Source organism: Dreissena polymorpha, chromosome 13 (genome assembly GCF_020536995.1).
Source record: "Dreissena polymorpha isolate Duluth1 chromosome 13, UMN_Dpol_1.0, whole genome shotgun sequence".
In the NCBI taxonomy this organism is placed as follows: domain Eukaryota; kingdom Metazoa; phylum Mollusca; class Bivalvia; order Myida; family Dreissenidae; genus Dreissena; species Dreissena polymorpha.
Window position 1 is genome coordinate 56,840,615 of NC_068367.1, and position 25,900 is coordinate 56,866,514.

The window sequence follows — 25,900 nt, forward strand, 5'->3', positions numbered from 1 at the left end:
AAACTTCAAAACATGCCAAAATCTGTGAAAAAGCCCCTTTAAAACATAAAATAGCTCTAACATTATTTTAATCAAACAAGTGTAAACATGGCAATTTATTTCCAAGGTGAAAATTCCCCTTGTCTTATTCGTTATGTAAAACGCGTTTAAATTCAAAGGGATTTGCGAGTAATTCCTTTCTTATCTTTGATGGTATAGTTTAAACTTTTTGTTTTGTTACGATACGAGTTGAGGAAGAACTATCCATAATTTTCAAATATTTAAACATACCGCTACTTTTCAACCATCCTATATGTTAATCTGAATATCGATGAGTGGGTGAGCAATAGGGCATACTCAATGTGAACTATGTCTATGTCTATGCTATTTGTATATAAAAAGATATGAATTTATGCTAAAATCTAAAATCCCCAATTGCAGCATGTGTATGGCATATTAATTTTTGCAAACGTGTGTTCGCTTGCAAGTGAATAGGGAAGTTAAAATTGGTCGTATTGCAGTTCTTACATTTAAGTGTATGTAGACATAATGAGTTGAAAAATTGTTCAGAAAAAATAACCCGCGACATTAATCATAAGTATTTGATCGGATTAATTTTAGCTATAATATTTTTTAAACAGCAATAACGAATATAATTTGGGCTATCGTTTTAACAATAGACGACTTATAACGAAATTGAAAGATCTATATGCAACATAATTTAAACGAACACTTTTAAACAATGCAATTAACAAACCATGTTATATTTTAACTAAAAAGAACAACAGCTTGAAACCTGGGCTCCTAGAACTGTACTAGCTGTACTGCCGTAACACTTTACGACAGTCATCAGTGATCATTAAGTAGAAACAAACTGATAAACGTGCAAACTAACAGGGCTTCAATGTCTGGAAAGATTTTGCTTTTGATTGCAGTGAGTACCGCTAGAGGTGTCAACTGTGTGGTAATTTTTACTAATTTTGCGCTTTTATTCATAAGTCATAGACTATGTCCTTTTCGTGTTTTTATAAATGTCGACAAAAACCCGCAAATATTTTACATCCGGGCGTTTCTATGACCTACGTCACGTGACACATCCTCTCGGTAGTAGCCATGATGCATGCAGTTCGACGAGCGTGTGCCGGGGTTTTGAAAGGCTCTAGCAAAGCCTTTTCAGCCCCGTCTGCACAAAACACAGCTTTAAATTTTTTACCATCTTGCTATGTAACACGTGAGTATAATTTTACGCAGTGTTATTGCGAAGTTTTTTCTTGCACAAATATTGAACTTCTGCCGGTGTCATCTTCAAAAATTTCTGGACGATGGATTAGTGACATTATTTTGTGTCATTGAGGTATGACATGACATAATTTCGATTGCAAACAATTCAACGGACTATTATATATTGACTCGATTTAGATTGAACTTTAACTGTTCGTTTTTAAATTATAATATGGTCAATTTATCTTGACCTTGAATGAAATTCGTGCAAAATTTGTGGGTGGGGTATAGTTTTATTTTGACATTGAATGTACTTTACTTGTTAAACATGTATGTGTTCAATCAAAGTGTTGAGTGCAACAAATTGAGTATTTTCTCTGAACAAATCTGTTATGTTATTTGGTAACAAAACATTTTTGAAATCAATTTGCAATCATGTTAAGTTTGTAGAACCAGCTGTCTAAACTAAGCTCACTCGTAAAATCGGGTGTTCTGGTGGTCATGGAATTGAGCTAAACAGTGTCTGATGTTTTCTCTTGGGTTAAATAATATGATGTTAGATGAAGAAGAATTGTGTGGCATTTGGTCTCCAGGTTATTGACATTGCCTCAAAGACTTGGGTACTACTGTTAAGTAAAACAACATTTACACTTGTGACCCAGCATTTCCAATCCAGTGTTTTTCCCAGGAGGCATAGGGGCATGGTCAAAAAAATTCTAAAAGGACATATTAATACATAGCTAATCTGAAAAGGGGCAAAAAAAACATGCAAAGCCAGTTTTGGCTGGAACATTTAAGCACATTTAAGATGAGTGCAGTATTGGCAAAATCTTAAAAAATCTGCCAGTCTTTCGGATTTACTGACTTGAAATATTTGTCAGTCCAAATCAGTTTCTGTAAGTCCGACTAAACTATAACAGAATAAAAAAAGTACCTTTAAGATGTTTTATTTTTATGCCCCCCTTTGAAGAAGAGAGGGTATATTGTTTTGCACAAGTCGGTTGGTCGGTCCGTCTGTCCACCAGATGGTTTCCGGATGATAACTCAAAAACGCTTAGGCCTAGGATCATGAAACTTGATGGGTACATTGATCATGACTGGCAGATGACCCCTATTGATTTTCAGGTCACTAGGTCAAAGGTCCAGGTCACAGTGACTCGAACTAATAAAATGGTTTCCAGATGATAACTCAAGAATGCTTAGGCCTTGATCATGAAACTTCATAGCTACATTAATCATGACTGGCAGATGACCCCTATTGATTTTCAGGTCACTAGGTCAAAGGTCAAGGTCACAGTAACTCTAAACAGTTAAATGGTTTCAGGATGATAACTCAAGAATGCTTACACCTAGGATCATGAAACTTCATAGGTACAATTTGATAATGACTGGCAGATAACCCCTATTGATTTTCAGGTCACTAGGTCAAAGGTCAAGGTCACAGTGACTCTAAATAATAACAGGGTTTCCAGATGATAACTCAAGAATGCTTACACCTAGGATCATGAAACTTTATAGGTTCATTGATCATGACTGGCAGATGACCCCTATACATTTTCAGGTCACTAGGTCAAAGGTCAAGGTCACAGTGATTTGAAACATTGAAATGGTTCCCTGATGATAACTCAAGAATAATTAGGCCTAGGATCATGAAACTTCATAGGTAAATTGGTTATGACTGGCAGATGACCCCTATTGATTTTCAGGTCACTAGGTCAAAGGTCAAGGTAACAGTGACAAAAAATATATTCACAATGGCTGCCACTACAACTGACAGCCCATATGGGGGGCATGCATGTTTTACAAACAGCCCTTGTTATGTTTAAATATATCTTTATGTTGCCTTCTTATTATGTTATTAAAAGTATTATTTCAATTATTACTGCATCACATACACATTCAACTACTTAAAAAATATCTATGACTTCATAATTTGCTATATCTACCGTAAAAATGCAGTCATATGTCTACCCGCTCATAAGTCGGGGGTAAAAAATTATACGAAAATCGGAGATTTTGAATATGTCCTAGTCATTAGTCGAGTCAGAAATTGTCCGTGCAAGAATTTCATAAACAGACGCAATTTTAAATGTACGGGAAGTTTTTATTCTATACATAGACCATGACGTCAATATAGCACTGTGCGACGTAGACATAGCGGACACGTGTATTATGTACTTTGTTTAATATAATCAATACGATATATATTTAGGAAATCGAAAATAATATATGAAAATATAGACAAGCAAATCATAATGAACCACATAAAAACAAAGACAAGTTCAACATAGGAAACCAGAACTTATATACATGTACATCGTAATTTACACATCAACAACATACGAAACACCTAACTCGCGTTCAGCAGCACTATTATTAATTGATTGCTCTGCAAATTCTATCACGGGTAATTTAAACATATTGTCATACGCATGACGTTGGCGTTTTCGAGGCATTTTCACAAATCAAATGTATTATTATTAATAAATTATTATTATAAATGTTGCACTAAATTGTCCACGCTAGTAATAATCCACAAACTTATAATCCGATGACACACTGTGATCACTGTAATCAAATCTTTGTACTTTTAATCTGACTATCAAAACAATTGATTAGTTCCTCGGTAAACACGTTTTTATGACGATGATTGACATAACCAATAGACCGCTAACTCCACCTTTGTTCTACATAACAGTTTCAAAGGCGGAGCTATGCACGTGCTCAAACATAATTGGACGATTACCAGTGAATAACAAACTCTGGATTGGTTAAACATGTAGCTTCACAAATTAAAGAAATTTTATTTTATCGGCGAGAAGGGTGATGCTTTATGGCTTCTTGACAGGAAGCGGCTTTCCTTTGATGACGTCAAACTGGCAATTCACACAGGTTGCCAATTCTCGCTCTACTTTTAAAATGACTCGATCTTTTGTTTACACGTTCAGTTGTAAAAAAAACTGCTTACATGAAAACTTTGGATTAAATTATGAACATAAAAACAAGGGAAATGTTGCGGCAAACTGTGGTAATATTAATTGGTAAGTATCAGTTAAAAGAGGAAATTTTGTGTGTCATATTTCAACAAGTTTTCTATACAACAACAACAACAACTTTAACCATTTCCGCGGGGATCGATCTTAGTAGAATGTCATCATTATTTTTCATGGACGACCTCATAAGTGGAGACTGTAAATTTAATCAAATTTTTAAGGAAAAAAATCTCGACTTATGACTGCATTTTTACGGTAGATCAGGGTATCCTTGAGTCAGATGCATGCAATTAATGGTTTTTAGCACAGGAGTTTTATTTGTTATTTAACATTTGGGGAAAAAATGTCAATTTTGACATATATTAATATATATATATATTTTTGACCATCCTGAAGGGACAGAAGGGGAACCAAAAAGGAGGAGGGTGCAGCTCCCCCCCAGGGGTTTTTCAGCACTGTCTGCGCCTCCGGATAACGGAGGCACTCCCAAAGCAAACGGACCCGATCCCAAACCGAAATTATAAAAAAAAAATCCCAATTTCCCAAAAAAAAAAAAAAAAAAAAATATTTTTTTTTTTTTTTTTTTTTTTGAGAATGAAATGTCTTATAACTTGTGTGACTAACCAGTGTTTGTTTTGGTCAAAAATATTTGCTATAAGGTTTTGACTGTTCAGTTCTTATCACAGAGTGTAACTGTAACTGAAAAACAAAACTGCAGTACTTGAATTAACATTGAACATGCCCAATATTGCATCTGTTTACATAAAGAAGACAAAATAACCAAATAAAAACAAATTTATTTGTTAAACCACTGAATTATTTAAGCATGATTAATTCACAATTTTTTCCCAAATGAGCCGTTTCATCGAAGCAAAAATTCCCAAAATGACTAATTTTGTCGATAAAAAATTCCCAATTTGTTTAGACTCCTTTTCCCAAAATAGGCAGAAAAACCCCTGCCCCCTATTTTGCTCTAGACTTTTGTGTTTACTTCAATTTATGACATTTCACCAGTGTTAGTTAGACTCTTTCAAGTAGCATTGGAGCTTATTTTTGTTTATTTCCAGGCTTGGCACCTTTATAATAGTTAAACGGCAAATTTCACTTTTTCCAACAATGAACATAAGAGATTAGATCAATATTAAACTATAAAAATTTGACAACAAAAGCAACTGTTATCACCGGAATTTAGTCTCTGTATTGTCTTTGAAGTGGAGGCATTTCGTGGAAACTCTGTGTGAACATCCTCGTATGTGATTGGTTAAAGAAGAATAAAATTTAAATGCAGGTAACTCGTCCCAAACAAAAATGGTCCATTCTATATCGGTTAACAACCCATCAGGCCTTGACACTAACTTTTTTGACAGGGTACCCGGAGGGAACCCTACTTTCAACTTTTGGTGGCCCTCACCCAAACTAGGGAGTCCTCTTGTTTCAACACACAGCTACTCTCGGCGTTAGGGCAAATAAGTACAAGAAGCATACTAGTACACATTTTTATTTCCTATATTCAATTCTGTTGCCATTTAAAGCAGACCCATTAAAAGCTCATAACCTTGTCTTGTAAACTTTTGATATCATGTATTTCATCAATATCATCAGCATCGTCATCCTTGTCGTAATCATCTTCAGCATTATCATCTTCAGCATTGCCCTTCGCCGCCAGAACTTAGCGTTTCGGAAGTTCTTATTATAAACTTTTAAGAAATAAAAGGTAATTACGTGCATTCCGGGGTTTCACTGGCTCAACAAAACTTGTTGCAACTTTTTCACGCCGTGAAAACTGTTGATTAGTCCAATCTTATTAATAAGAACAATCATTTTTAAAAAACTTACTACATTAATGTCATTGCCCATATTATCACTTTAAAAAGTATATTATTACATAAAAAACAATAAGTACCTTCAAAAGTCATACCTTCATAAGTCTTAATAAGCTTTATTTGTATATAAATACCTTTTTTTTCAACTTGATAAACAACACAGATAACCAAAATAATATAACAATGTTAACTTCAATGTATTAAACAGTATGCTGCCTAAATGTTTCAAAATTAATTATTTAAACATAAAATCACACCAATTTACATCATTTGAAAGGGAAAAAGAAATATAAAACATCAGAAAATAAATCATCTCACTTAATTTGTTAAACAGTTATGTATGGTCATTTGGACATGTCATACATCAGCTTCTGTTGTTAAAACGTTTTCTGTTAGTGGTGGATGATTAACAGGATCAATTAAATTATAGTTGATCACGCCTATTTCCTGACAGAAAGGCCCAGATAATTACCACCATCTATTCCAGTAGCCTGAAATAACATAAAGCATTTTTTTTAAACTATCAACAACAAACAAACACATACATGTCACTATCTTTAAATGTCCGAATTTTAACATATCCGAAATATAGTACACCAAGTGAACAATATACTTTTTATTTCAGAAATTGTTGGTATCTTAATCAAATTATATCCTTCCAAGGTCATAATAATAATGGAACTATTAAACAGAAATGCTCACAAATACCTGTAGAAAAAAGTGTATACCAGCATGTGTTTTTGTGGAGAAATTAAATGCTATTGCCAGCCCCATCGCCTATGGTTTTGAATAAAGAAATAGCGGCCCTAATAATTATTATAATTACTGATCGTCGTGACAGTTTGTCCCAATGTTACTTTTTTGGGGGCTCAATATCATAAAGGAGCCATTAATAATCCGATAATAACCCCCATAAAACTTGACAATAGCAGTAAAAACACCGTTTGTAACACTTACACGCTTCAGTGATTTCAATATACTCTCTGCACTGTAGGTCGCTTACATCGTCAAAAATCAATATTTACAACTGACAGACGCTGGCCGCTAATGCTCAGTCGCGTGCTTTCGATTCGCAGTCCATTTTCGGATAAGATTTTACCGATTTTTTTTATACGCCGCTCTTTAAAAATTTGAGGCACTTTTAAAAATTCAAATGGTCAATCAAGACAAAGTGGTTCTATAAATTTAGGGTTCCCGGAGGACCACCCAGCTTGAAAGAACTGGTGGTCCTCGCCAAAATCTGGGGGCCTCGGGTCCCCGGACCACCGTTAGTGTCGAGGCCTGCCCATTCGAAAAAAATCTGAAAAAATCTCTTTGTTCAGCTGAGCTTGGATTATTTTTGGTTTAACTATCTTAAGTAGATCAAGCACAGACTTTTCCAGAAAATGGGCACTGTTTTTGCTGAGCTATAGAATTATAAATGGTCAAGAAGCAATTGGCTATAATTTACTGGCTATAAATTTAGGGCGTGTGGCAATATATGCCTTTGAAAAGGGTGTAGTGGTACTTGCACTTCAGAATGGTGGTTTGCCTTGACGCGCGAAAGGGCCTCGTAAATAACTTCAACCATAATAACAGTGTGTTTCAATGATTTCAATTGCACAAACTAAATTTCATGCGTTCCTAGTTAAAAAAAAGATGTTTTTGTATGCCAGTTGCATTTTTTAATCCAACTTCATTAAATTTGTAGAACGCAAATATGCGGAAACTAAAGCAGCAGCTGCAGGTGCCATCAGGGGCAAAGTTGTGGCCGTCATTGGTGCCGTCGTGGATGTACAGTTTGATGACAACTTGCCACCCATGTTGAACGCCTTGGAAGTCCAAAACAGAACACCACGTCTTATCCTAGAAGTAGCTCAACATTTAGGTATGCTTCTAATTCAGGATACTTGTCTTTTCATTCATGATAATTTTGTTATTCAATTTAAACTGGATACTATCTCAGCATTACATAACTGCTTTAGAACATAAACTTTTCCAACATAAATTGACAAAATGTGTATAAAATTATTTTCTGCTTACCAATCTATAGATATATTATAGATAAGTCAATATTTGGTAACACATTATGCTACACAAATTTTACTGGATGCACAAAACTGATGAGGTATTGGTTCCACAAAACTGAATGTATTAGACATAATTATGTCAATAATTAAGTCAAACAATTCACAAATCTGATAATTAATTTCCCAATTATTAAGTCCAAAAAGTATTTGAACATCATGATTTGTACTTTTCTGTCAATCGATCTTTTTATTTTCATAGGCCTGAACTGACGATAGGATGACTGAGGCGTTGGGTGTGTGCCTTATTAGGCAAACTAACAACGCACAATATTGTAATAAAGTAAAACCTTGAATATGAAAGATTGTTTTCAGCAACTAAAGCTTAGCAATTTATGCATTGTTAGGTGAGAACACTGTGCGAACAATTGCTATGGATGGTACAGAGGGTCTGGTTAGAGGTAACGTATGCGTGGACACCGGTAGCCCCATTTCCATCCCTGTGGGACCAGCCACCCTTGGCAGAATCATGAACGTTATTGGTGAGCCCATTGACGAGAGGGGACCAATTCCAACAGACAAGTATGATTTTCATTGGGTACAATAGAATTATGACGTAGCATATTTGTTTTGTTTCTGTGAAATGTTATTGTTGCAATCGGGCTTATATCTTTTTAAGACTCATAAAAGGTTGATAAAATACTGATGTTTTAAAACAAAAAGAAAAACCCTTGTAGCTTTGGAAAAAAACAACACAAATTCTTATTTAAGAAATTCAATTTTTTCATGCTGTGCATTTGAATGCAAATCAAATGTCTGTTTTCAGGCGTGCAGCAATTCACGCTGAGGCACCTCCATTCGTTGAGATGAGTGTACAACAGGAGGTGTTGGAGACTGGAATTAAAGTTGTAGATCTCCTTGCTCCGTATGCCAAGGGAGGAAAGATTGGTATGTGCCAAAAAAAAATTATTTATTTTTATTAAAGATTTAATCATGCCAAGATCATGTTCATTATTAGTTGATTTCCATGTTGTTGATGTTTCGGTGAACCACTTAAACATTTGATTACATTGCACAGGCTCAGAGTTTTTATATCAACTTCGTACCCTAATAATACACCTTTTCAATCTCATTTTCGCTATAGACTTATCTCGGAAAAGCACGAGTTTAGAAAACCCACTAATCACCCCGGTACAAACAACGCTGGTCCATTAAATCAACCAATGATAGCTTACTTTAAATAATAACGGTTGATGCGGTGTGTGATTTTGAAAGAATTTTAAATGGGTCATGTTTATTTGTACCAGCAGATTAGTGGGATTTTCCAAAAAGTTGCTTTTTCCGGGATGCATATATTCAAAGCTATTAATTCCTAAATACCTGGGGATATAATTCAAAAGGACTCTACACTAACTTGTATACAAGTCAAAACATGTATGGATCAATAATAAAAATAAATTTTACCCAGTGAAAAGATTGTGACAGAGATTATTTATTGATATCATTAACATTTGGCAGTTGTTGCAGAAATAGATAGGATACTCATTTTTACTATAAAAAATGCAAACTTTCAAAATTTTAAGATGATTCGGAAAAACCTTGGAAAATCATTCAAACGGACACTACAATAACTTATGTCTCACAAAATGTACTGGCTTAAACAAATCCACTTTCCTACTCAGATTTTGTGAGGGAAGTTTTGAAATAATGAAATAAATTAACAAAGTTTTTTTCAAATGAAGGTCTGTTTGGTGGTGCTGGTGTCGGCAAGACTGTCTTGATTATGGAGCTGATCAACAATGTCGCCAAGGCTCATGGTGGTTACTCAGTGTTTGCTGGAGTGGGAGAGAGGACCCGTGAGGGTAACGATCTGTACCACGAGATGATCACGTCCAAAGTTATCAGCTTGACAGATAATACTTCAAAGGTGCGTTATCTTCTTTTGTTTACCTAGTATTCCGATTTTTCATTGAATAGTCGGATTTTTAAACATCCTAACTATGGAACTTAACATAATGGATGTTGCATGTTTCTGAAGTAGTTCATGAGGCCTTAAAAAAATATGTTGTGGTTCGGGTCACCCGACCCTACCTAGGAAAATGCGCCGACCCAAAAGTTTTTATTGGCAGTACCGACCCTAAACTTTTTTTACCGTTTTCCAGTATCATATCTAGATAAGGCGTAACAAAAATAATTGTTTGTTTCCGGTGGCCCGACCCTACCTAATTTTTTGCCGCCGGTCCTAATCTTTTTTGAGCCCAAAATTCGGAAAAAATCGGACCGCGTATTTTTCGGCGACGGTCAATTAACTTTTCAACGTTATCCGCATATCATTTTTATTGTTATTGAAGCGCACGTGGTAGCTGGCCAATCCGAACTTATCGAATCGGCGATCGATATTGGTCAAGTCAGCATTCAAGTCACATGGTAGCTGGCCAATCAACATTGAGTTTGCTCACACATAATATTGGGTCATTCATGCGCAGACACTGTACACTTTGAAAAGACAGTCAGTTTATCTTGTCGTCTGCCAACAATATAGCGGCCGATGGCAAACGTCGTATTTAAAGATTAGCAAACCAAAAGAAGCGTACCAATAAATAAATTATTTATAAGCTGATTACTTAACATCTTTCTCCCGACTATCGATCTGAATAAAAGGATGATAATTAAATAATAAGTTCTATTTCGACGATGTTACACCTTTTTACCGATTATCGTTTGAAATTTAAAGGTGATAATTAAGTTGTTTTTTACCCACAAAAATGCTATTGTAAAGCAATATGTCAACCAAATTGTATATTTGCTAGGTTTTGCAATGTCTTAAGTCAAACGATATGCACATTTTATTTAATGTGGCAAACGCGTACAATTTTTCGGACTGTTGTTTTCGGATACATTATTTTTTGTCGATTATAATTTATTTTCGAAGTTCTTTATAGAAGAAATAGAATGACGAATGCACATGCGGTGATACGGACGGTGTGGTTTATAGTATTTTAAATTGTATTCACCTGAAAATACAATTGGAAAGACTATAAAAAAGAACAATTAGTAAAGGCTCTGGATGGGGTTGGGGATTTGCCCTTTATTCCTGTTGGATTCCTGCGGCTGCGGTTCCAAGACCCCCGGCCTAATTTTCAGGATTTCAAATTTGGAACAATCGACACCCCTATTAAATGTTCATTTATAAAATAACTTATGTTTGCACTTTGACAAGTACCATACTAATTATTTCTATATTGAAAAATGTATGTTACATTATGATATGTGATATGCCATTGTTGTCATTAAAAGAATATAAACAAGTTGATAGAGAATGTATATATAATTATTTCAAAACCAGTTTTCGCGCTTCGAAAAACAAAAACCTGGTCGGCTCAAAGAAATTTTGGGACAGCGCTAGCCCTGGTAGATAGACCCCACGACACCAGTACATAATATAATCTGAAAATGTGGTCCTTTGGAAGCATAAACTGCATCCAAGAAATATAATAGCACACCCAGTTTGATTGGGTCTGTTCATGGTGATAATGTTACATGCAACATCACTCGCGTCCCCACAGCATGGCTTTTGGGCTATTTAATATATTATAAATTATAAATAATATAGTATATACTCCATGATTCCAAAGAAACGGAAAGTATAACAACACTGAATCCCTATAGACACTGAGGGTCAAGCTTACTGCGACTTTAGTTATGCCTTTTATTGGTAATAAAATGGACTATTATAGCCGCTGCCAGAAGTCAACATTAAACGCAGATATAAGGAAAGCAACAATGAAAAATTAATGAACAGCAAGTTTTTATTTCATTAAAGCATTTAAATAAAGCCATATTGCATTACATACATCATCAAATTTATTGTACATACAGTTGTACACAAAAAATGAGAAGATACACCATGTACGACATTTTCAAAAAAAAAAAAATTTTTTAAATAAAATTATTTGCCTTCCTACCTACCCTAATTTTTTAGGCCATGTCAGTGGAAACAAACATATTTTTTTGTAAGGCCTAAATATCAAGCGATATTGACTTGGCTGAAAATTGTGAGAGCCGATTTATGATCCTCTGTCAATTACGTCGTGTATCTCTTTACCCACCTCAAGCCCGCCGGATCGTCGTGGTAATGGAAAATCGATATTGGCCAATGAGAGCGCACGCTTTGAATGAGCAACAACACTCGTAAGCTGTCATACCAGTACCAGCAGTAAAATCATGCAGACAACGACTGACATAATTTCCATAAGTGTGTGTTTTTATGGCAGTTTGTTGGCTTTGTTGTTTTTTTTAACCTCATCTGTCCCTACGGTGTAAACCCCCACGATGTTATCTCGGCCACTTACTTAGAAGACAGATGATGGCAACCGGGTGAAATCCTCGTGGATATTGTGCATTTCATGTATTATATGGTCAAAACAATCATTCGACACGTAATGCGCTTTAACAAATTATCGCTAAATTAATTACGCACAACTGTAAATGTTTTGTTTGATTCTTAAATGAGCATTATTTAATTTGTAACGCGACATTAACAAATTCTAGCTTCAAATGAACAGTGCTTTATCCTTTGTCTAAATAAAAAGCGCGCGAAAATTATGCAGACATGTAGAACGTCTCATGGCTAGTGTGGGTGTATTATGCGTTGCATAAAAAAAAACATGAACATCACGTCTTGCGATTTACGGTGTTCAGTGGAAAAAAAACGCCCCGATTGGACATTATTTCATCACATCTTTAAATAGTAATAAATGCCAAACTTTATTTGATACTTGAGAAAAATGGACAATGTTTGTGTTTTTTGCCATTGTTGAGCACTTTTATAGTATTTATCAGAATTTGCTTTAAAACTGGAATATACGGGATTATCAAGTAATGAATATCGACGGGAAAAGTAGTAAGTATATGCAGTAATAGATAGAAAGTATGGTTGATACGATGTATTAAGGGATCGAAGCGGGATAATGCGTATCTATGCGGGAAATACACTACACAATAATGGGAACACTTTTCTATGGTGTACATTGAGGTTTTATGTGAAAACCATCGGCATAGAATGACTTTTAAAAAAAAGGCATCTTGTCTGGAGAAAATAAAAAAAATAAAATAAATAAACCGACCTACCCTACCTAGGAATTTTGTCAATGTTACCCGAACCACAACATTAATTTTTTTAGGCCTAAAAGAAAATTGAAATATGCTACCAGCATAATACCCTGCGAGTAACTCAGTCTGTTCAGTAACTCAGTCTGTTCAGTAACGCAGTCTGTTCAGTAACGCAGTCTGTTCAGGTTTTATGCTATTTGCTGCTCATCTGTATTAAAGAGTTGGAAATAAAGGCTGAAAAACGTGTCTTGTAAGCACAGTCTTAAATTAGATTTTCTCTGTGTGTACATATGCATGTCTTTAAGGTAAAGGGTTACGGTTTGTATAGTATCATGTCACAATAATTTTATCATGCCTTCACAAGATGTTTTTATGACATGGTTGCTTATTGCTATCAATAGATGTGATGAAATATATGGTCCAATCAAGTCCTGTTTATTTTACCACCACTCAAGGTTTAAAGCGGCAAGTATAATCTGTCAAAACGGCCATTTCTATATAATTATTACTTCATTTCAGGTAGCTCTGGTGTACGGTCAGATGAACGAGCCCCCTGGCGCCCGTGCCCGTGTGGCCCTCACTGGTCTCACTGTGGCCGAGTACTTCCGTGACCAGGAGGGTCAGGATGTGCTGCTCTTCATTGACAACATCTTCAGATTCACACAGGCTGGCTCAGAGGTCGGTGGTTCGCGTATGGTCATTGTAAAATAAGGAACTACTTAAAGTACCCTGAGTACTCTCGAGTATACGGCAGAGTAACCAGGGTACAAAAAATATGCTATTAGTACCCTGGAGTAAGGCTGGGTTCCTTTTTAGCTCACCTGAGTACAACGTGGGATCAGCAAGCCCCGCCATTATATTATTCTATGCTTTGTGTGATATATTACAAAACAAGAGATTGCCAAGCAATATGGTCCCCTACCGGTAAACTCCACCATTGTCAGTAAAAAAATATTTGTTATATTATTTGTTGCCGTAGCAACCAGAATTTTTGACGTAGGAACAAAATGAAATCACGTGCATAATCTCCATATTGCCATCTATCAATGTTTCAAGTTTCATGAAAAAATATGAAGAACTTTTAAAGTTATGGCAGAATCAAGAAAAGTGTGATGGACTGACTGACAAACGGAGTGCAACCCATAAGTCCCCTCCGGTTTCACCGGTAGGGGGAGAGAAAAAAAAGCAGTAACCTGTTATTCTCTATGTATCTGCCAAAACAACAAACCCTTTCTTTTCGCAAAACTTAATACTTCTCAGGTGTGCGACCAAGGGCCACCATGGCCCTCTTGTTATGTATTTTACATTTCTAGGGAACATTGTAGTATACTTAAGAGTACCCTCAGAAGTACCTGAGCCGACAATCGAGCATCAGTTTTGAGTGTAACTGCCTGAGTATGGTTCAAATGTGTCTTTTGATGTTCTTGATATGTTCTCAGTCTTAATCCCTCCAGATTTTAAAATAATTTATAAGGGTATATGAAGGACGCTTTAAAAATTGAGTTTTCCTTGGCCAAAGAATTGACTAATTTGTCGATTGGCAGAGTTAAGTGTTCAAAGGGAAAGTTTTTGTGTGGATATTTAAGCATATTACAACTTAATTCTGTTCCAACTTTCACATATCAAATCATCCTTTTACCTCATAAATTGTCAAAGCATTAATACACATTTCTACACAATTATTCAAAAACCTAAAACAAAATATAAAGATTATACATATTTGAACAACTACAGGTGTCTGCCTTGCTTGGACGTATTCCCTCTGCCGTCGGTTACCAGCCCACCCTAGCCACTGACATGGGTACTATGCAGGAAAGAATTACCACCACAAGGAAGGGATCCATTACTTCAGTACAGGTATGTGTGAGCCTTTCTTCTTGAGGCAGTATATTACTGTACCCAGTAAGTTTCATTGGTCTTGTACATATTTCACAAGCTTTCAATGTAATTAAAAATATATCAATATACACTTCAACACCGTTATTTCGAACACTGATAAGCCGAAGTCACCGTTATTTTGAAGTATTATTCGGGTCCTGATTTTGGTTCTTCTTTATTTAATGTAAAATTTCATTGTTAATCCGAACTTCGTTAAACCGAAGAAATCGTTATTTCGAAGTGATTCAGTCGGTCCCAACACTAATTCGCACCTTATTATCAATCTTTAATCCGAAGTCAAAAGTGCAAAATACGGAGCATATTTTCACACCTTGTCGTGGCGCTTCAAAAGCCGATAATTACACCTTTGTCGTCTGTGCGAAAGCTGGTGTTCAGAGAGACATTGCGTATTGGTAAAAAAAAGTTAATTCATTTCCGAAAATGTATTCATATGTTTGTATGTCTGATAATTTGTGCTATTCGTTATATTTTATATGTTCTGTAATTAGACAAAAATAAAAACAAGAAAAAGAATCTTTTTATTCCTCCGTTTGTTACAAGTGGAAATCTTTGCTATATGACTAGTTTACGCTTTTAAGTTAGCAACGTTCTATTTTAACAGAATCAAAAAACTCTTCTGTCAAATGTTTATTTCGAATTATCGTTAATCCGAAGTTTTTTTAACGGTCCCGACGACTTCGAAATAACGGTGTTGAAGTGTAAGTTTAAAAGCATGATCCTTGGCGCTTTACAAAAATGGGGGGAAAAGCCTTGATGAAGATACTTAATCATTTACTAAATACATTTGATTAAAAAACCATCACATTGTGCCCTGTTGAGTTTCAGGACATTTATTTTCCCGCTGATGACAATATCACAGCATTTATGACAATATCACAGCGCTAATGACTATCGCACTGCTTTTGACTTTAATTTTGATGTTAATATCTCCGCTCTGATGATAATCATTTCACATAGGTACCATATACTCCACAATCACAACATATCATATTGTGACACATCGTGTTTGCAGGCCATCTACGTGCCCGCAGATGACTTGACTGACCCGGCCCCAGCCACAACGTTCGCTCACTTGGACGCCACCACTGTGCTGTCCCGCGGCATCGCCGAGCTGGGTATCTACCCCGCCGTGGACCCCCTGGACTCCACCTCCCGTATCCTGGACGCCAACGTCATCGGAGCGGAGCACTACGGTGTGGCACGTGACGTACAGAAAGTCTTGCAGGTAAAGATGACTTTACAGTTAATGTACATGTATTACTCAACTCTGTGGCATGTGACATACAGAACGTCCTGCAGGTACTCATGTCAAAAATATCACTTTATTTAATGAAATATTATATATTTAATTTGAAAACAATGCACCAACCATATGATTTCAACAATTTCCTTACATTCCTAAAATAACGCTTTGATATAGAACAAGAAATAGCCCTAAAAAACGATAATCTTAAACAATTTAATACAATTTATCAGAGATTACTTTACGGTCAGTTTTGAGCTTCCAGCTTCTCCTTTTTTATACTTCTTTCTTACTTTTCACTTTCTTTTGTTAACTCTTCATATTGCAAAAAGACATAAATAATAACCTATGGTTAAACCACAATTATCACTATTGTTCCATGCGGAGTGGGTATATTTTGAAGAAAAAATATTAAAAAAACAACAACATTCTATTGTACGTGCATATGCATTCATAACTGTATTGTTATCTTCTTGAAGGAAAAAATGTTTGCAATGTATGTACATGTATAATGTTTGCTTTTTTTAGTTATATTAAATAATAAAAAAAAAATAAAAAAATATCACTCAGTAAATGTCCAAACATTTTTTTAAGGATAAATTTATTGTCCGTTATTACACCTCAGCACTACTCACTGGCTCTTGACATACACAACAAGAACAATTCGCAGCTAATGTCCATATACTACTTTATGGCTAACAATGTACGGACAGTCTTGCGGGTAATGGCTCTAAATTTTCTGAAGCCAATTTTTAGCTCATCTATTTTTTGAAAAAAAATTATGAGCTATTGTCATCACCTTGGCGTTGGCGTCTGCATCGGCGTCGGCGTCCGGTTAAGTTTTGCGTTTAGGTCCACTTTTCTCAGAAAGTATCAATGCTATTGCATTCAAACTTGGTACACTTACTTACTATCATGAGGGGACTGGGCAGGCAAAGTTAGATAACTCTGGCGTGCATTTTGACTGAATTATGTGCCCTTTTTATACTTAGAAAATTGAAAATTTTGGTTAAGTTTTGCGTTTAGGTCCATTTTTTTCAGAAAGTATCAATGCTATTGCATTCAAACTTGGTACACTTACTAACTAGCATGAGGGGACTGGGCAGGCAAAGTTAGATAACTCTGGCGTGCATTTTGACAGAATTATGTGCCCTTTTTATACTTAGAAAATTGAAAATTTTGTTTAAGTTTTGTGTTTAGGTCCATTTTATTCCTAAAGTATCAAAGCTATTGCTTTCATACTTGCAACACTTACTAACTATCATAAGGGGACTGTGCAGGCAAAGTAATGTAACTCTGACTGGCATTTTGACAGAATTATGTGCCCTTTTTATACTTAGAAAATTGAAAATTTGGTTAAGTTTTGTGTTTCGGTCCACTTTATTCCTACAGTATCAAAGCTATTGCTTTCATACTTACAACACTTATTAACTACTATAAGGGGACTGTGCAGGCAAAGTTATGTAACTCTGACTGGCATTTGGACGGAATTATGGGCCCTTTATACTTAGAAAATTGAAAATTTGGTTAAGTTTTGTGTCTTGGTCCACTTTACCCCTAAATTATCATAGATATTGCTTTCATACCTGGAACACTTGCGAACTATCAAAAGGGTACAGTAAAAGGACAAGTTGCATAACTCTGGATGTCATTTTTATGGAATTATGGCCCTTTTTTGACCTAGTAACTTTGAATATATGGCTACATTTTGTGTTTCGATCCACTTTACTCTTAAGTATCAAGGCTATTGCTTTCAAACTTCAATTACTTTCATGCTATCATGAGGTTACTGTACCTGGCAATTTGAATTTTACCTTGACCTTTGAATGACCTTGACTCAAGGTCAAATTATTAAATTTTGCTAAAATTGCCATAACTTCTTTATTTATGATTAGATTTGATTGATACTTTGACAAAACTACCCCCCCCCCCCCCCCCCCCCCCCCCCCCCCCCCCCCCCCCCCCGAACACCCCCCCCCCTTTTTATTTTTTTATTTTTTTTTAAGATCATCTCACAAATGACCACCACACCCTCACCACTATCCCCCCCCCCCCCCCCCAATTTTTTTTGTAAACGGTTCAAAAACAAAACTATTTATTTTTATTATTTTATGTTTGAAATACCCTCCAACCATCGCACCAAAGAATCCCAACCCCCACCCACCCTCCACCCTCCCCCCCCCCCCCCCCCCCCCCCCCCCCCCCCCCCTCCCGCCCCGATTTTTATTTTTTTTTTCCGCATTTTTGGAAGATAACGTAATAAATGTCCACACCCCCAGACTATACACCCCTCTTCACTCCACCCCTCCCTCCTTTGTGATTGAAAATGAGAGTCCTTTCACCTTTAAAAAGAAAATAGATGAGCGGTCTGCACCCGCAAGGCGGTGCTCTTGTTTATTTGAATGGATCAATTGTTCAAATTTTAGATGTTTCATGGTGTATTATGAACATAAATGTGTAGCCAAATGGATTTTTTTTGCCAAATTTGCACATGTGTAGATATTGGCTAATTTGGTAATGGCAGATTAAGCCCTGTTTCTTGGTTTTGTAAAGAACACTCCACAATATATGTTGATATATTTCCTAGAAGGATAAATGTATTGTCATTTATTATCCCTCCCCGAAAGGTGTAGGGACATGGTAATGGTAGGTGTGCATGCTTTCTATGTGCAACATCTACATTTTGCGTGCAATTTCTGCCCAATGCTATCTGTATAGCTTGTTGTACACTTCTGGCCTGTATAACTCTTGCACTCCCGGCCAATGTAGCCCTTCTCTCTCACAATCCTGGCCTGTATATCTAGCACTAGTACTCTAGGCTTGTGCAGACCACTCAAATATTCGACCATTGTGTTGTCATGACTATAGGATATCATTGCCTAAGTTTGAACATTGTGTTGACAGGACTACAAGTCCTTGCAGGATATCATTGCCATCTAGAGTTGTGTAGCCGATAAGACCTCTCATTGTTTGGCCCTCCTATTTCCAGCACTACAAGTCCCTACAGGATATCATTGCCATCCTGGGTTTGGAATGCTATATATCTGACCATTCTGTTGACATGACTTCAAGTCTCTGCAGGATATCGTTGCCTATATTTGACCATTGTATTTCCAGCACTACAAGTCCCTACAGGATATCATTGCCATCCTGGGTTTGGAATGCTATATATCTGACCATTCTGTTGACATGACTTCAAGTCTCTGCAGGATATCATTGCCTATATTTCACCCTTCTGTTTCCAGGATACAATTCCCTGCAGGATATCATTGCCTATGTTTGACCATTCTGTTGACAGCACTACAAGTACCTCTAGGATATCATTGCCTATGTTTGGCACTTCTATTTAGAGGAATGCAAGTCCCTGCAGGATATCATTGCCTATGTTTGACCCTTCTATTTCCAGGACTACAAGGCCATGCAGTATAGCATTGCCCAGCGCTTCCGTTAGTCCTGACTTCCAAGCCTAAAATTTTGGACGACCCAGACAAACATTTTGAAGTCCTACTTTTATTTTAGAATTTTAATATATGTACATGTTTCAACTAGATCCATTACCCGATAATCCAGTATTATTACGATTGCTATTTTCAAAACTAAAGTACGGCCAATATTGATGTCTGCAAATGTCCGCCATGGTATGCAAGTGCATATACAAATTGATTTGTGGGGTGTGGGAACTCCCATTGAACATGCGTCAATCACGTGAAGCAATTTGAGAGCATAGAGCACTGGTCATATTTAGTAATTACGACAAATCAACGACTAAATTTACAATGTAACATGTACCTCCTTTCAGAAAAGTTTGCGTAGGTGAAAGCGAATTTCGGAGTAAAAAAACGCGTCTTTCTTTAAATTTTACCAAGTAAACTTCATTCCGAATTGCAATGTAACTTGTCAGGTCATTCATGCAAGTAGACCAATATGTATGCATAGTTTGGCAATCTCAAAACACGTTACAGTAAAACTGCGATAACTCGAGGAAGCACGGGACCGACATCAATGCTCGTGTAATCGCAGGTTTCGAGTAATCCATGGTATTATTTGTTTTCACTGCCTCGGTTGATAATGCTAAATTCTGACCGCAAACGCTTTATTTACATTTAAGACGGTGCTAGAGATAGAAAAGGCTTTGTAAAAATTGCTTAAGGTTACAGTATAATAAACAAAACAATTAAGATGATCGTAAATTCATTTAATTATTTCAACATACACACAAAACATATATATATGATCAAAAATATCTCATCAATATTCACTGTACATGTAGCATAATTATTTTTTTTTAAAACAAGGTACGTACATGCTCATGAAAAAAACACACACTAAAAACAACATAATCACTACACACTTTGCATTTTATGTACATTAGACGGACTTGTGTTGCGCAAAGACAAGGATTGAAGATTGTCGCAACCCATTAGCTTCCCGGAACTGATGGCGGAAGACGTTTCGCGATAATTATCGATTGCTGGTAATTATTCAATTATCAATAAAACTGTGTAGCTTTGATCTGCGTCTCAAAGGATGACAATTTGCAGTGATTCTCAAAATGCAACTAACTTCACACCTAATCGAGCGTCTTTTGTCTGCTTGATTGCGCTGTTTTCACAACTCGAATATTTTTAGCACCGACCAGACGAGAAAGCGTCCTCGAATAATTGCCAGTTAATTAGGTGTGAAATGCCTTTCAGGGACCGGCACACGACCTCGAGTTATCGAAAATCGCATGTTTGAGTTATCGCGGGTATTTTTATATAGACATTAAAGGAAAATGCTAGGGACTTTCTTTAATGCTCGAGTAATCGCCAGTTTTCGAGAAATCGCCAGCTCGAGTTATTGCAATTCTACTGTATTTAACTACTTAATGCATTATGTGTTATGGCCGTTGATGTAACAAAATACATTATTCAATTTTAGTATTTTCAAATGCGTGTAATTAAACGTGTTGTCTGAAATAATTTCCAGATTTTATTATTCACAGAAAGTTTAGAAAATTCTACCAACAAATAAACATTTCTTGTGTATTGCGCGTACAGATGAAAATCATCCAAAAATTAGACTTCATGTACAACATTGTCATTCTTCCTCGGGGAAAACGTGGACTTAAATATTTGATTGCTGAATAAAAAAATTGTAATGCAGAGGTCGCTAATATTATTATCCCCCGCTAGAGGCGGAGGGATATTGTTTTGGCGCTGTCCGTCCGTCCGGCCTTCCGTCTGGCACTTTGTGTCTCGAGCAATATCTGTGCTTTGGCGGATTTCATTGAAACTTGGTATGATTATATATATATGCATAAGAGGATGATGCACGCCAAATGGCATTGTACACCATCTGTTAAAAACAGAGTTATGGCCCTTTGTATCTTGAAAAAATGCTTTTTACTATAGGCACTTTTGTGTCCGGAGCCATATCTTAGAAGTGCTTTGGCGGATTTCATTGAAACTTAATATGAGTATATATATGCATAAGAGGATGATGCACGCATAATGGCATTGTACACCATCTGTTAAAAACAGAGTTATGGCCCTTTGTATCTTGAAAAAATGCTTTTTACTACAGGCACTTTTGTGTCCGGAGCCATATCTTAGAAGTGCTTTGGCGGATTTCATTGAAACTTAATATGAGTATATATATGCATAAGAGGATGATGCACGCCAAATGGCATTGTACACCATCTGTTAAAAACAGAGTTATGGCCCTTTGTATCTTGAAAAAATGCTTTTTACTATAGGCACTTTTGTGTCCGGAGCCATATCTTGGAAGTGCTTTGGCGGATTTCATTTAAACTTGGTATGAGTATATATATGCATAAGAGGATGATGCACGCCAAATGGCATTGTATACCATTTGTTAAAAACAGAGTTATGGCCCTTTGTATCTTGAAAAAATGCATTCTATTATAGGCACTTTTGTGTCCGGAGCCATATCTTGGAAGTGCTTTGGCGGATTTCATTGAAACTTGGTATGAGTATATATCTTCCGCCAGAGGCGGAGGGATATTGTTTTGGCGTTGTCTGGCTGTCCATCTGTCGTCCGATTTGCACCCATCCTCAAACAAAGCATATGTTGCAGGGGATATCAATTCTACGATTTTGCTTGTTGTATACAGCTTCACGTGGTGTTGGCGTGTATTCGGCTGCCTGAGCGCTGATTGGCTGATGCGCTTACCAAAAAGAATTTGATTGAAAGCTTGAAAAATCAATATTGGCCACTCGCTGAGAAATGCATTGATGACAGTGGCTCTTAGGCGAAGTTAACGGTCTGAATAACCCGATTTACTGTTGGCATTTGTACGTGTTGTGTACTAGAAAATAGCATACATGCGGATTATCGGACGTCCAAAGGACTTCCACCATTTGCACAATGGATGTATGACTGTCGTTTTTGGGCGTAATTTACGCCCGGACGTCCGCTAATGGAAGTGCTGATTGCCTATGTTTGACCCTTCTATTTCCAGGACTTCAAGTCCCTGCAGGATATCATTGCTTATGTTTGACACTTCTATTTCCAGGACTTCAAGTCCCTGCAGTACCCGGACGTCCAGTAACGGAAGCACTGATTGCCTATGTTTAACCCTTCTATTTCCAGGAATACAATTCCCTGCAGTACCCGGACGTCCATGCAGTAACGGAAGCGCTGATTGCCTATGTTTAACCCTTCTATCTCCAGGACTACAATTCCCTGCAGTACCCGGACGTCCATGCAGTAACGGAAGCGCTGATTGCCTATGTTTAACCCTTCTATCTCCAGGACTACAATTCCCTGCAGTATATAATTGCCTATGTTTGACCCTTCTGTTTCCAGGACTTCCAAGTCTTGTAGGATATCATGGCCTATGTTTGACCCTTCTATTTCTAGGACTTCAAGTCTCTGCAGGATATCATTGCGTATGTTTGACACTTCTATTTCCAGGACTACAAGTCCCTGCAGGATATCATTGCCTATGTTTGACCCTTCTATTTCCAGGACTACAAGTCCCTGCAGGATATCATTGCCTATGTTTGACCCTTCTATTTGCAGGACTTCAAGTCCCTGCAGGATATCATTGTGTATGTTTGACCCTTCTATTTCCAGGACTACAAGTCTCTGCAGGATATCATTGCCTATGTTTGACCCTTCTATTTCCAGGACTACAAGTCCCTGCAGGATATCATTGCCATCCTGGGTATGGACGAGCTTTCAGAGGAGGATAAGCTCACTGTAGCCCGCGCCCGTAAGATGCAGAAGTTCCTCTCCCAGCCCTTCCAGGTTGCTGAGGTCTTCACCGGGTCCATGGGCAAATACGTGCCCCTGAAGGAAACTGTGTCTGGATTCAAGAAGATCTTGGATGGTGAGTAGCTGTGTTGATTTAAGAAGTAATAGGTAGAGTTAAATACATGTACATGATCAAAGCAACTAGCAGTCTGTTCAGGTTTTTATGCTGTTTGCTGCTGATCAGTATCTTATGGTTATAAATGAAGCCTCTATAACTTTAATCTTTTCAGAAAGGTTGTGCTGTATAAATGTTGATTGGCTTGCTATTGAAACAATTCTTTAAACCTTGCCCGCTCAAAAGAAAAGTGAAAATGGCTATATGCAATCAGCTTAAAACCAGAAAAGCCTGTAAGTACCTCGCAGTCTGTTCAGGTTTTATGCTGTTTGCTGCTCACCAGTATTCCTTTAAATCTTTGCGCTATGAAGAAAGGACTTTAATTTAATTTTCAAAGGGACTACAAACAGGTCATAATGGGTATCTGAGTAGTAAAGGTTCAAGGCATCTTTCAATTGACAAAGTAAAGAAGTCTTGGCTCAAATAATGCAAGCGATGGCAAAATTTGTGAATCATAACTTTTATTGTGTGTTCTGGGCTGTGTGAAGTAGAATAATTCAATGTTTCACTTGTAATTAAAATTATAAAAATTTGAGTTTCATTGGCCATCTGGTGTGATTAAGATTTGCATACCGGTTACTGATACACAGGGAGATAAGCTAACTTTTTGACCTAGAGAGCCCACACCAGAAGTTTTGTAACAGAGGACAAAGTCTACAAGCCCAGAACACATTTTAGAGAGGCCAATGGGCTTGTGCTTATTTAAATCCCTGGTTTAAGTTGTGCTTTATTTAAATGTGTCAAAAATTGGCTGGCTATTGAAATAATTCTGCAGTGATAAATAATGATAATCTTAAGATGTGAAATTTGCTTTCGAAATCATTCTTTAATGATAATGATTCATTCTCAGGTGAAATGGCTATTTAAATAATTCTTGAATGATTAATGTTCAGGTGAAATGGGCTGTTGAAATCATTCTTAAGGATTTATCATTAAATTTCAGGTGAAATGGACCACATCCCCGAAGTGGCTTTCTACATGGTGGGAAATATCGAAGAAGTTGTACAGAAGGCCGAACGTCTAGCAAATGAACAGAAGTAAATAATGTTTAAATGTTATAAGAACATTTTATGAAGACTGACAATTGCTGCTATGTGATTTCTGTGGAAAGACGCAGTTCAGTGTTGCAAGGTTAAGTTATTCCATCTTTAAAAAAAAAAAGAGTGACAATACATTTAGTGATAGCCCTTTTTGCTACATGTTAAGTTAACTCACTGTAAAAAAATGTGTTATTTTTGGAATATAATAATTCATTACACACTTGGCTGAACCGGCATTGGCGACCTGCCAAAATGAGGATGAACATGTATGTATAATGGTGGGATGACACGTGTATGTATCTGTGAAAACTGTTAATTTAGTGCTGAAGTGGTTTTGAATTAAAGAACAAAAAAGATTATGATTTGTTAGTTGAGTTCTTTCGTTTATTACTTAATTGCGGTTTTGGTTTTTCAGACCTCATTTTTAGCGAGGCTGTTTTCGGAGAAAACTCGAGGTATTGTCATAGCCTGCTCGGCGTCAGCCGTCTGCCGGCGTCGTGCTAAAACCTTAACATTGGCTCTAAAATCAAAGTGCTTCCACCTACAACGTCGAAACTTTATACATAGATGCACTTTGATGAGGTCTACACGCCACACACATTTTGGGTCACTAGGTCAAAGGTCAAGGTCACTGAACTCTAAAAAAAATAATCTGACAAGCTTTCGCAGCCGAGCGTGGCACTTGTTATGCGGTGCTCTTGTTTTAAGTTATCAGGAGTTATAGAGAATACTAGGTAAGCGTTGAAAATAGAAAATTTTATGTTGCAAGGCTCAGAACGCCGGAAGCGCGAGCCTTTGCGAGCGCTTTCGGTGTTCGAGCAGAGCAACATAAACTTCTCTATTTAATGCTAATCCTAGTATTCTATTTATCCCATTGCATTTTTACTAAACAAGAAAAATAACAAACAAATGTGGCATGTTTGGAAACTTCAAAAACAATGAAACACAGCGAACAATTGTTTGTTAATTAATGGCGTCATTTGTCCGTGTACACGACAGGTTTATTCAACAAGGTGCGCTAGTCTATTCCATGGGGTGTTAAACCTCAATGTCGCGGTGAAGATGCGATACATGGCCTTCAATCAGCATTAAGATTTTATTTTGAGAACATGTATGCATGTTAAAAAGGGTTGAATTTAAAGTTTCTAAAACTTGTATTTGAGTTTGTAATAACTTTTCCAGTATTATCTGTTTAATTTGGGACTAATA

General features: G+C 36.7%; 1 protein-coding gene across 2 annotated transcripts; it reads left to right on the forward strand.

The window, feature by feature from the left end:
- Positions 1-1,042: 1,042 nt before the first annotated feature.
- On the forward strand, positions 1,043-25,047 carry LOC127855388 (ATP synthase subunit beta, mitochondrial). 2 transcript variants are annotated; one of them, XM_052390906.1, is made up of 10 exons: positions 1,043-1,210; positions 7,707-7,883; positions 8,430-8,604; positions 8,849-8,970; positions 9,765-9,949; positions 13,654-13,812; positions 14,869-14,991; positions 16,046-16,258; positions 23,411-23,612; positions 24,595-25,047. In XM_052390906.1, exons 1-10 carry the CDS (start codon positions 1,093-1,095, stop codon positions 24,690-24,692), a joined length of 1,572 nt encoding a protein of 523 aa, XP_052246866.1. In that variant the 5' UTR covers positions 1,043-1,092; the 3' UTR covers positions 24,693-25,047. The 2 variants fall into 2 exon arrangements, with proteins under 2 accessions (XP_052246866.1, XP_052246867.1); XM_052390907.1 differs by lacking the exons at positions 23,411-23,612; positions 24,595-25,047 and adding an exon at positions 19,181-19,231.
- The last annotated feature ends 853 nt before the right edge of the window (positions 25,048-25,900 follow it).

Excerpts from the sequence above, each read along its gene's own strand:
- LOC127855388 (XM_052390906.1), top strand. The coding sequence starts at position 1,093 with ATGATGCATGCAGTTCGACGAGCGTGTGCCGGGGTTTTGAAAGGCTCT. Across the intron at positions 9,950-13,653 it reads TGACAGATAATACTTCAAAG|GTAGCTCTGGTGTACGGTCA; the intron begins GTGCGTTATCTT and ends ACTTCATTTCAG. Across the intron at positions 16,259-23,410 it reads ACGTACAGAAAGTCTTGCAG|GACTACAAGTCCCTGCAGGA; the intron begins GTAAAGATGACT and ends TTCTATTTCCAG.